At 48.3% G+C, this 12,379-nt stretch overlaps 3 protein-coding genes across 4 annotated transcripts; all 3 read left to right on the plus strand.

Moving 5' to 3' along the window:
* Positions 1-170: 170 nt before the first annotated feature.
* On the plus strand, positions 171-1,441 carry FOXG_03057 (woronin body major protein). The gene is made up of 2 exons (XM_018380567.1): positions 171-481; positions 545-1,441. The coding sequence occupies exons 1-2, from the start codon at positions 460-462 to the stop codon at positions 1,105-1,107; spliced, it is 585 nt and encodes a 194-aa protein (XP_018236862.1). The 5' UTR covers positions 171-459; the 3' UTR covers positions 1,108-1,441.
* Positions 1,442-1,540: 99 nt separating this feature from the next.
* FOXG_03058 (bleomycin hydrolase) lies at positions 1,541-5,164 on the plus strand. Its single transcript, XM_018380568.1, has 3 exons — positions 1,541-1,657; positions 1,806-2,198; positions 2,250-5,164. The coding sequence occupies exons 2-3, from the start codon at positions 1,975-1,977 to the stop codon at positions 3,550-3,552; spliced, it is 1,527 nt and encodes a 508-aa protein (XP_018236863.1). The 5' UTR covers positions 1,541-1,657; positions 1,806-1,974; the 3' UTR covers positions 3,553-5,164.
* Positions 5,165-5,862: 698 nt separating this feature from the next.
* Positions 5,863-9,307, plus strand: FOXG_03059 (GMP synthase). Of its 2 annotated transcripts, XM_018380569.1 has the most exons (19): positions 5,863-6,028; positions 6,082-6,120; positions 6,171-6,352; positions 6,404-6,432; positions 6,486-6,614; positions 6,679-6,792; positions 6,849-7,012; positions 7,068-7,105; positions 7,167-7,225; positions 7,288-7,443; positions 7,497-7,527; positions 7,586-7,656; positions 7,708-7,761; positions 7,918-7,961; positions 8,016-8,053; positions 8,125-8,317; positions 8,371-8,407; positions 8,468-8,659; positions 8,717-9,307. In XM_018380569.1, the coding sequence occupies exons 1-19, from the start codon at positions 5,984-5,986 to the stop codon at positions 8,734-8,736; spliced, it is 1,635 nt and encodes a 544-aa protein (XP_018236864.1). In that variant the 5' UTR covers positions 5,863-5,983; the 3' UTR covers positions 8,737-9,307. The 2 variants fall into 2 exon arrangements, with proteins under 2 accessions (XP_018236864.1, XP_018236865.1); XM_018380570.1 differs by having other exon boundaries at positions 6,082-6,352.
* The last annotated feature ends 3,072 nt before the right edge of the window (positions 9,308-12,379 follow it).

A 12,379-nucleotide genomic window follows, 5' to 3' on the forward strand; every position in this document is an offset into this window, starting at 1 on the left:
TTCCGTTACCGCCCTGCCCAAGCCTTTTCCACTGAAGACCCTATTTCCCACTCTCACTCTCACTCTCACTACCAAACTCAAGACAACTTCCAAGCCAACAACTACACCGTTGAAGGCCGACCCGCTCCCCAATTCTATTCCTCCGAGAAGACTGAAATCAACAACTTCACCGTTGACGGACGTTCATCTCGCCCTCAGTACAACCAGACCGAGAAGACCGAGTTCAACAACTTCACTGTTGACGGCCGTTCTTCCCGACCTCAATACACTTCTGAGAAGACTGAAATCAACAACTTCACTGTTGACGGCCGCTCTTCCCAGCCCCAGTACCGCGATACCAAGACAACTCAGGTCAACAACTTCACCGTTGACACGCCTGTTGCTCGTCCATCTAACAAGAAGGACGTGAGATTCACTGAAGAAACCGTCGAAACTACCAAGGTCGACAACAAGTCCAAGATGGGTTACTACGACGACGACGGTTAGTGAATACCAAATCTTGGAGTAATAAACTCGCGAACAGTCCAAGCTAACTTGTCAGCAGGTCACTACAACTCTTTCCGCGCCGGTGCTCACAAGCTCGGTGATCGCATTGCCCATGGAGGTCGTCGCGATATCGAGATTGACATCCACGAGGGTCCTCGTCCCTCTGCTGACTGCCTTCCCAACACCGTCAGCATCCCCTGCCACCATATCCGTCTGGGTGACTTCTTGATGCTCCAGGGCCGCCCCTGCCAGGTCATCCGCATCTCTACCTCCTCTGCCACCGGTCAGTACCGCTACCTTGGTGTCGATCTCTTCACCAAGCAGCTCCACGAGGAGTCCTCTTTCATCTCCAACCCTGCCCCCAGCGTTGTCGTTCAGTCCATGCTCGGCCCTGTCTTCAAGCAGTACCGTGTCCTCGACATGCAGGAGGGTCAGATCGTTGCCATGACTGAGACTGGTGACGTCAAGCAGGGTCTCCCCGTCATTGACCAGTCCAACCTCTACTCCCGCCTCAGCAGCGCTTTCGAGTCCGGCCGTGGCTCCGTCCGTGTCCTCGTCCTCAACGACGGTGCCCGTGAGCTCGCCGTTGACATGAAGGTCATCCACGGCTCTCGCCTGTAAGCGTGTTTACTGTTTTCTGAAGACGGGCAGCCGCTTGTAACGCGACTATTTCCCAATACCATAATGAGTTGATGAACAGCACTACTGGGCTTACCTCGGTCATGAGGAGTAGGTCCAGGCTGTCCTGAGAGTCACCTGTACAATGTCAAGTTTCCTGGGGATCTGTTGTATGTATCAAGATGGTTCAAGTTTGTTTGTATCGAGATTGGATAAATCATGTTGGCTAGCTGGAAATATTGGAGTCTTTTGCGTAGATGGGAAAGTTCTGTACATGGACTGTAGTAATTGTCAATTGATTCCACATCTACATAAAGCTGAACGTTCGTGTCCCGCCGTGTCACTATCTGACTGCACTGTTAAGATTTAGGAGTGGCAACTGAGCTCTCAAGGTTCTATGAACTAACCACATACGGAAACATGCTGCCTCCCTGCTGTTTGATACGCGGCGCAGACGTGCCGACATTTCCAAGTCTATCGCTACCCTACATTTCAACTGCCGTACTCTGGCTTGAGGTTCAGTGACGTTTTGGCCTTGTTCATTATTCTCCTGGTGAGTGTCTCTTTTATTGTATATACGAAATATTTATTCAAGCCCTGAGTGTCGATCTGTTCATGATGGCCATGATGTTTAAAGCATCTTGCGTGTTCAGAGCTCTTATCATCAAGGTATTTCCCCGCGCGAGGCTAACGCAATACAGAGCTGAGATGGATGGGTACACAGCCTGACAATCAATCACGCAAGCTCATGCTTGATGAGACAGCGCGTGACGAAACTCTGTCACAAGTTCTCCCTAAACCTTGATAGCGCACGATTTTCTTCTCCTACACATTTGCTTCTTTGAACCATCACCTTACGTATTCTCGTGTATGAAAGTGACCATGGGTGCTCAGCCATCAAAGCCAACACTTCACGAGAAGGCTGTCATGGAGCGCCTCCGTAGTCTCCAACTCCAGGAAGATGACGAATACGTCGAAATTAGCAGCGACGCTGAGAAGGGTACGGTCGGACCCTTGACTCGCGAGGCTCAAGGTCTATCTGTCCATGTCCTCGAGTCCTGGCAGTCTGCTATCCTCAAAGATCCCAAGAACAAGTGAGATTTCCTGCTGTCAGGGCGCTCCTATCGAGGCTAACATTCACTGAGACTCGCACTCACGGCACTGAGCTCAGCAAACCCGAGACAGGTGCTCACTTCACTGCCGACCGAAATCGCAGACCAGCAGATCTATAATGTCAAGATCCCATTCGAGGGAGATCCGATTACGAACCAGCGCTCAAGCGGCCGCTGCTGGTTGTTTGCCTCCACAAACGTGTTCCGAGTTGCCATCATGAAGCGATATAATCTCGAGAGCTTTGAGCTCTCACAGCAGTATCTCTTCTTCTGGGATAAGCTTGAAAAAGCGAACTGGTTTCTGGAACAGATCATCGATACCGCAGGAGAGGATCTCGAAGGACGTCTCGTTCAAACCTTACTGGGCGACATCGTTTCTGATGGTGGTCAGTGGGACATGGTCTATAACCTTGTCGAGAAGTATGGTCTAGTGCCACAGACCCTCTACCCTGATACATGGAATGCCCAGAGCACGGGTATTCTTAATAGTGTTATCAAGACCAAGCTTCGTGAATTCGCACTCAAGCTACGGGGCCTGATTAACTCTAAGAACGGTGTCTCAGCTACCACACTCTCGTCGGCGAAAGACAAAATGCTTCGTGAGATCTCTCTCATCATGACTCTTCTCCTTGGGCCACCACCAAGCTCCGAGGAAGCCTTCACTTGGCAGTACAACGACAAGAATGGCAAGTCACATCAGCTCAAGGCTACCCCTAAAGAGTTCGCCAAGAACATATATAGCTCCGATTTCCGCATCACTTCTAGCACCATCGAGAGTATGATCTCACTTGTGGACGATCCTCGGCACGAGCCGCTCTCTCTCCTCTCTGTTTCACGACTTGGTAACATCGTGGGTGGACGTGGCGTGAGTTACGTGAACGTTGATATCGATACCCTTAAGGGAACATGCATAAAGATGCTCAAGGCTGGTCTGCCTATCTTCTTCGGTAGCGACGTGGGTAAGTTCTCCGACTCCAAGTCGGGCATTATGGATCTCGACCTCATCGACTACGAACTTGGCTTCAACACTAGCTTGCTCGGCATGAGCAAAGCACAGCGATTGACAACACAGGAGAGTCAGATGACCCACGCTATGGTGTTGACTGCAGTTCATCTGGACGAGGAGACGGGCAAGCCTGTCCGTTGGAGAGTGCAGAACAGTTGGGGCACTGCGGCTGGTGACAAAGGATGGTTTGTTATGAGTGATGCTTGGCTCGACGAGTTTGTTTATCAGGCTGTTGTAGACCCTCGCTTCTGCAGCAAGGAGGTTCGAGATGTGCTCAAGAAGGAAGCGATTATCCTCCCACCATGGGATCCTATGGGCGCCCTGGCCTGAGTGAGTGTTCTTGTTACGGATGCGAAGGTATCGCTATGAGACGACATTGAGACTCCTTTTTGTATCAGACCGATGCTTGCCGAGAGAACGAACATAGTTTAACCACCCCCCCTAACGACCGTAGCACAACCGTGCTCCGTGAAACCTGCTATGGAATCATTCGTGGGTCGGTTACCAGGCCCTAAAGTGATGGTATATTCAAGTAAAGACAAACTATATTACCTGACAAGATGGCCATGGGAGTATTAGGGAAAATAGTACGACGATGCTTCTCTTGCAATCCAGTGCCGGCTTCTAGCGAGGACCTGGGTAACTTCATGTGGTTTGATCTTGCCTGCTATTTGAATATGCCCGCGACCTCATTTTGACGACATGGGAACAGATGCGGTCCCCCTCCCAAGCCATGCTCACAGTGTACGTTAACTCGATGCAATAGTAGCATCAATCTCTGCACTTTTTTTTTTTTTTTTTTTTTGTCTTTCATATGTCGCGATCCTCTTTTGTGGTATACATGAAAGGCGATGAGGACTTAGCATCTGGTCGCCAGATCTCTACACCCGTCCATTAGATCTCATTGGAGGTACAACTACTGCACAAATAATTCGTGCTGAACCATAGACAAGGAATGTTGGAGTCCTTGCATGGACACATCTACTCCGACACCGAGCGACATGTTGGAAGAGCGTCACATCTGATCCATGTGCATTGCCGTAGCGGCTACGGATGTATTTGTTCTCAGCCAAATGGTTATGGCTAAAGCTGTAACATTTATGCTTACGTTTCGCGTATCGCTCGAGTCCTTTCCCAAACCGAAAATAATCTAAAGCATACCCTTTCATGCACTGGCTACCTTTGCCCTTGCATTGTGGCAGACGGGTTTTCATGTTCCACGGCCACGTGAGGTGCCGGCATCTTTTTTATGGCACCTTGATCGCAATCTAAGCCAGCAGTTGGAGTGTGACTGAGGTCAGAACTCATGCTTGCTTGTGGTCTCTCCATGAGAAGACTGCCGGTCATATCACGCGCAACTCGATTTCTCCCGGGGATTCTGCAGTTGCTTCGCAGGTTGTGTCTCTTCAAAAGCAGTCTCCATCTGTGGTTGGCTTCTTTTCAGTACGAGAAGCCTCGTTTCGAGATGGTCCGGCAGGCATTGGAGAGTACATAGCGTTGGGAAAGCTAATAGTCTCGGGAAAGTTCTGGGCTTCAGGAGGCACATTAGTTTCAGGAAAGGTCTTCTTTCGAGAAGGCTCGTGGATTACACAAACGCCTTCTTCCTCCAAAGCGTTTTCTTGAACACGTCCACCTTTCCTAGACCCTTTCCTCCCATATAGTCTTGTTTTAGTTAAGTGATTGTTCTCGGCAGTATTCGAGTTCCAAAAATAGACTGTGTTTAGATGGGCCCTGACGTGTCTGTCCGATGGAAGAAACTACCTATCGTAGGTAACTCCTTTGGAGCTCAGGTGGTTCGGTTCTGCTGTACTATGAACTTGAACGGCTGCGATGCAGATATGTTGTGTGGGTGGCAGGACCCCTCTACCGTTGCACCATTAGGAGTGAGGAAACCCATCGGCCATCAGGAAAGCTCTGAGGTCCTGGGTTGGAAATCGAGTTTCTGAGTAGTGTAAACATTGATCAGCCAGATGAATGGTCTCATAGTTCTCGATTACTCATACTCGAAGGTACAATACTCTTAACATAGCTGTTAAGCTATCGCTCCCGGTTTGCTAGTACTCTTAAAAAGGAGGGCACCAAGAAAATGCACTGAGTAAATAACTTGGATGCTGATAGGAGGTATATCAAGCTTTTCTTATGAAAGGCTCCACCGACCTAACAACTCTCTCAGGTACTGGGACTAGCAGCTGATGATTTCGACAGTGACAGATAACTAAATTAATGTTTTTTTTTCGCATTGACTTTGTGCGGCCCTGCGGCAAACTTGTCATTCGATGTTTTGGCAACATAGACACTACATCTATAATAGACAGCATATTCCGGTTCGCTGATGGCTAGGCCTGTCTGCAATCTGCACCAATTGATAGATCAGCGCTGCTGTTATCACTATTAGAGGCTTGCTTTTGTGTTAAACCTTAAAATATCGGGGTATGCGTCTAACGAAGCTGGAGGACTTGGAAAGGTAGTTATGACTTGTCATACAGTGCTGGGTACTGGTTAAATGATTAACATGGTTAAGAGTATGTACCTACGGAAATTAACGGAATTTCATAAAGATTGACCACCTTGATGCGGTACTAACTAACATTGGTAGGGCTGTGTGTAGATGAGTCAGCCAAATAGAATTTTTCTTTTTTTCTTTTTTAGTTATACATTGCTCGCTTCGCCTGGATGCTTGCATGGTCCCTTGTCCTTCTGCCAGTATAACCAGACTTACAATTATCGCGCCTGAAGATTTGACCAGAAATCTCTTCCAAAAATGAGCGAAACACTTGACGCGGCGCCGCCGCATGCTACCTTCGATGTAAGGACTAAGAATTCTTAAATCCCGATGTAGTACTGACCATTGCTGTCAAGACCGTCCTCGTCTTGGATCTAGGATCCCAGACCAGTCATGTTTGTTCTCTACTCCTGCTATGTGGGTGATAAGAACTAATTAAACAAAGCTCATCTTGAGACGGCTGCGATCTATTGGAGTTTACTCTGAGATGCTACCATGTACCCAGAAGCTCAAAGATCTTTCCTGGAAACCCGTTGGCATCATCCTTAGCGGGGGTCCGTCAAGCGTGTATTCTCCCGATGCACCAAACGTGGATCCGCTCGTGTTCGAGCTCGGTGTTCCTGTGTTGTACGTTGAACACCAAAAGAATGATGAAAAGGTTGCTAATGTGTTATGAAGAGGAGTCTGCTATGGCTGTCAACTAATTGGTATTATGCCCCCTGGATATGTCCGAGTGATTATTTACTAACGGCTGTCCCAGCATGGCGAGTAGACCCAAACAATGTGGCACCTGGCGTGGCCCGTGAATACGGAGAGACTTCGATGGCCATTCGTAAGATTGGTAACCATGCTGACCGTCTCTTCGAGGGATTGGGAGACTCTTTGAATGGTTCGTTTTGCAGATCTCGTTCGTCTACCTTGGCTTAATGGTATCTAACGTTCTCTGACTACAGTGGTAATGAGTCACTTTGACAAGCTCGTTCATCTACCCGACGGTTTCAAGACCATTGCCACCACCAAAAACAGCGAGTTTGCTGGCATTGCCCACGATTCTCAGCCCGTCTTCGGTATGTGTGTCTTATCGAAGCTGTCGCTAAGCTTTACTAATAAGCATGATTGGCAGGCATCCAATTCCACCCTGAGATCTCTCACACAGAGCGGGGAACTGACATAATCGCCAACTTCGCTCTCAAGATCTGTGGTGCCCGAGCGGACTGGAAAATGGACAACTTCTCAGAGCGAGAAATTGTTCGAATTCGAAAGCTGGTTGGCGACAAAGCACAGGTTGTATGTGTTCCCATCTTACCCAACGTCCTATGTCAATTTACTAATTACTTCGCAGATTGGAGCTGTTTCCGGAGGTGTTGACAGTACTGTGGCGTATGATACCCAGGCCAAAAGCTCTCTATCGAACACCGTTTTACTGACGCCTCCATAACAGGGCTAAATTGTTGACGGAAGCAATTGGAGACCGCTTTAAGAGCATTCTAGTGGACACTGGTGAGATCTTGTCGCTTGACAACGTATTTACGCCTTACGAGCAATGTTCTAATGAGCTTTAGGTCTGATGCGTCTGAATGAATGCGAACAGGTCAAAGAAACCCTGGATAAGCACCTGGGGATTAACCTTACTGTGGTGGACGGATCTGATCTCTTCTTCAGCCGTCTTGCAGGAGTCACGGAGCCAGAAGCCAAGAGGAAGATTATCGGAGAGACTTGTGAGACTTACCCCTGGAAGCTGGCTAGCCTACCATGCTGACCCCAGATAAAGTTATCGACCTCTTTGAAATTGAGGCACTCCGGTAAGCATATGCTCGTCCTCTTCTGAACCGTGGAAGACTGACTAACCTTTTTTTACAGTATAGAGAAGGAAGCAGAAAACACACCGTTTGCCGGAAAGGTTGAATGGTTCCTCCAGGGAACACTCTATGGTCAGTTGTTCACTTTACCCACCAAGAATCGAAAACATTAACACGATATAGCGGACATTGTGGAAAGTTTGAGTTTCAAAGGAGCCGCCAGTTCCACCATCAAATGTAAGTCTCCCTGTTGTTCATTTCTCGTTACGTCGCTGGGAGGGGCGAGAAGGGGAAATACGCCTGCGCTTTGAACGCTAAGGCAAACCCCTCAATCCCAACTTGGCCGACATAAAGAGCATTGCAATTCCGCCGCAGATACTAACAATTGCATAGCTCACCATAATGCGGGAGGACTTCCTGCTCGCATGCAAAACGGCGTAAGTTGCACCCAATTTTCCATACTTTAATGGGAAGATACTGATAAACAACAGGAGGCACACCTCAAGCTCCTTGAACCGCTCCGAGAACTGTACGTGATCAGGCTTGAATACGAATCTAATGAGAGGGTAATTACTTGTCACGGTCGCTAACAATACATAGTTTCAAAGACGAAGTACGGGCGTTCGGACGCCAACTGCAGATTCACGAGGAGCTCATTGGGAGACACCCTTTCCCTGGCCCTGGTTTGGGTATCAGAATAATCGGCGAAGTCACCCGAGAACGCGTCGAAATTGTGCGCAAGGCGGATCACATCTTCATCTCCATGATCCGCGAGGCGGGAATTTATGACGAGGTTCGACGCGACCACCTGTCATCTGAGAGAAATTTTACTGATCGATTTGCCAGGTCACTCAAGCCTACGCCGCGCTTGACACAAACAGAGGTAACCCCCTTCTTCCATTCTACGAATTAATATCGATATCTGACTTGCATTCGTCAACAGCTGTCGGTGTGCAGGGTGATGCCAGAGCGTATGGCTACATCTGCGTTCTGCGAGCCGTGACCAGCTTGGATATGATGAGTGCCGAGCCCTACGAGTTCGAGTGGAGTCTTCTCAAGGCTATTAGCAGACGCATTGTGAACGAAGTTGACGGCATCGCGAGGGTGGTATACGACACCACGTCTAAGCCTCCAGGTGAGAGCCTCCTGTATGCTTCTCCTTCGCATGCTTGTGATATTGACAGACCGACAGGAACGATTGAATTGGAGTGATACTGCTCGCCGATCGAGTTCAAAGAAAGATTTTCCAGGCTGCCCTTTCAGCGCGGACCTGAGATGGCGTTTAGACGGATGGATTAGATTTGCCCAATAAAGGGATAGGTGTCTTCGCTGCGGATCTGCGAAATAGGAGGTTGCGACTCGACTCGACGCCCTAGCGACTCTGCAATGGAAGTCAATCCAGGCTAAGCGACGGAACACGTTACCTCCGAGTCTTGATCAAGGATAGCACTTGCCTTACGTAGTCTCACGATTTCAATGATTATGTTTTTCTTTTGAGAATACTGGCGCTGGTCTCGTTAGGTTACCCAGTAACCACTTTTACTCAGTTCAAGCCATCCGGCTTCTCGACTGGTGATAAGGTTACCGAGACGGTTCTTGTAAGGTTAGATTATAAAATGCTACTTCTGGGGGAATGTACTCCGAAAGACCAGCGTTGTTTAGCCAGATGGACACCCAAGCCCCCTTTATCGAACGGTATTGATTAGGCACTTCGCACCATATTGTGAATAGGATGCCCATCTGAGCTGATCACAACGTGGCATGAATTTGTTTCGTTTTCGAATATTGTAAAGATATATACGTGTTTGTGAACAGTCCTTCACAGACCTTCTAGTTGAAGTAGAAGCTTCGCCTGAGAATAGCCAAAGGCCAGCACATCAAGATCGAGCAGCAGCTTAACCGCAGCCGTGGAGTAATTATACTCACAAATGCATCATTAGGTCCTCAGTGGTCATTGCCATCATTGATGTCCGCCACTAGCGGTAGGACAGTCGACGAGAGAGGCATGGTGAAGTTTGTCTATGAATTGGTTTGCGTGATTACTGGTTATAAGGATATACTATGTCTTATAAAGACGGGCTCTTAAGGAGATCAATACATAGATCGATAGGATTTTCTGTGAAACAGAGTGGCCAGGAGCAGCAATGTTAACGAGCCAATGTTCCAAAATGTGAGGCTATCTCGTTTCATGCAGGGCTCTGTCACTTGTCACCTGAAGTCCTGAAGGTTCATAACATGGTAACACAACAAAGGGCCATGGGCACAGTTTTCAGACTGCCCTGTTGATGAATCTCCATAGTCTCAAGATCATAAGGGCTTTGCGGCGTTCCGTTTGATCGATGGAAGACGGATCACCTGGATCTCCTATAACTTGAAAAGGTCGGTGAAAGGCCCCACCGCCAACCTTCAATAACATCTGCAGGTTAATGTGGTCTCTGATAAGTCGATGGGCATCTATCGAATAAGACAATGCTGTGGCTTTGACAGCGGCCCGTTCCCTGACTCGATATACTGGCATGACAACGAGTAATGTCTCAGTAGGCGCTTGGGACATGTCCTGGGAAATGTCATTGTTTTGTGATTGGATAGCCCAAGCGCAGAGGTTGCATAAATGTCGATACAGACACAATCAATTGGATGAAAGGTGACGCTCTGTTGTCATCGGTCAATCATGGCATGAAGTTGGGAGACGATTCCGTTTGTGATGGTTGTCACCCCTTGTTATGATTACTGGAATTTTCAAAATCGATCTTTTCGGAAATCACAATAGGATAACTGCTAGTTTCCGTATTATTATTATTTTCGACAAACGCGCATGACAAAAATAGAACGGCCACATAGGAGCCTCTCTGATTCACAGAGCAACACGCCTTGCTAAGGTCGAGAATGCGGCTGTTTGATGCCAGGAGTTTCGTTCTATTTGGCGGCTCTTTATGTGCCCAACTCAACTTTCTAAACCACTCAGTTTAGATTTTCTTAAAAGAAAGGCATTGCTCGTCTTTTTTGAAGAGTGAAATATCAGATATCTCACAGAAACAACACCATTCTACACTTCACCAAAGCCGAAGACCAAGCACAAACCGTCCATTTATTCTTAAAACTGCGACAGAATATCAATAATCTGGCTAGGCTCCAGTCGCCCTATGGCCGGGTATAGCCTTATTTGTGTCTCGTTTATTCCTACTCATCTAGCCGGCCGGATCTACATTCCCAGCACCAACAACTAGGTGTCAAAGGCAAAGAGCGAGGGAGAGAGGCAAGCCGTCCAACTCATCCAATAGTTCACTCCCAGCAACAATCTAATGAGCTTGATCTGTCCATGTTCTTGTTCCCGGTCACTATCGGTTATTCTTGTTGCAACATACTACAACTATCCCATTTGCCACAAGCAATAATAACAAGACTCGGCGCAGAATAAAACTCTAAAAAGCTAGACAAGCCCAAGGCGAGACGTCATTGCCCGCCAAACTACACCACCCACCATCGCGCCAGTCAACGCCAAAGCCAACGTTACCACGCCAAAACTCTCTCTCATACTTAGCGTCAATCTTGTACCGATCTGTTCAATGGGCACATGGTTGCAGAGCCTCATGATTCAAGAATCAGCACGGTTGAACATTCTAGCTCGGGTCTGACAGCCCCCTTGGCCTTAGTCTGGGACTATTCGCCTCGAATTCAAGGGTTCACGAGGTCCCTGTCCCTGACATCGAAGCCTGAAAGACTCATCTCCGCCAAATCTACTCCATAAACCAGAACGCTTCATAGATACGTACCTCAACATCCCGCTCTGGTATCAACGACTACCCCAGTGGACCCGTTCGCAGCCCAAGGCCCGAGCCCGAGCCTAAGCCTGAGCTTGAGCCTAAGCCTGGGATCAAGGTTGTTTGTTGATGCGGTTTGGTTTGGGTATCTGAGTTTTCGGGCTCGAGTTCTCGTCGGTTGTCCCCGTTGTTGCTCTCCAAGAGCCCAAATACTCAGAGGTTCCATCACTCAATTGAGTTAGGAAGCCCGGTGAAAAGCCGAGGAAGGCTAAGCAAGTGCCACTGAAACTCGGCTCAGACACGGCGGGATATTGAATATTCTTGAGGTACCTGCAAGTCAATGTCTGGTGTTGTCGAGATGATAAAATGTAGATGCTGTGAAAAAGAAACTGTCTAATTATTGCGCTATTAGGAAGAGGTCCATACGGTTGCAAAAAGGCCAAACCGGGTAAACAACAACCCTCAAGTCAGTTCGATAGCCTTGACTACCTAGGCACGGAGGATTGAAGCGTCGGACCCTACCTGTCCTGTTCTTGGTGCTGACAATTGCATCCCGGCGGGGGACTCGCTCTCTGGCTCTTACCGAGATCATTACATACACATGGTCTGTTCTGAAGACAACGATTGCATGGGAACTTTGACTGTCGGCTGCTTCAACCCAGTCTACGTTTACAGCTTGCAGTCTCCGTTCTCCACGCCACTACATCGATCGTCATCGGTACTCCCACAGCCCTCTACTAATAAGTTACTGATCAGGGGTTGCTGGCAGCTAGTTGCTCTACCCATAACGCAGTGCAATAGTCTGCTATTTTTCTCAGCGCCTTGAGGTGTCGAGGGTCTGTTCCGGAAGACTGATAGGCCTCGACTCTCGCAAAACACCATCAACTGGCTCTTCCCTCATCTTCTTCCTTCTTCCTTCTTCCTTCTCCCTGCAACTCCCCAATCTCTCCATAATTCTTGGTCCTCTCTGTTATTGCCCCTCACCCCACCTTAACCACCTTTTTGGTGGTGGACCCTCGTACAAGAGAGAGCACACGCACAGAGCAGAACAAAGAAGGGTTGGCTTTCAAGACGCCTTGTTAGCCCGATTGTAT

The sequence above is a fragment of the Fusarium oxysporum genome, chromosome 8 (genome assembly GCF_000149955.1).
Source record: "Fusarium oxysporum f. sp. lycopersici 4287 chromosome 8, whole genome shotgun sequence".
Lineage (NCBI taxonomy): Eukaryota > Fungi > Ascomycota > Sordariomycetes > Hypocreales > Nectriaceae > Fusarium > Fusarium oxysporum.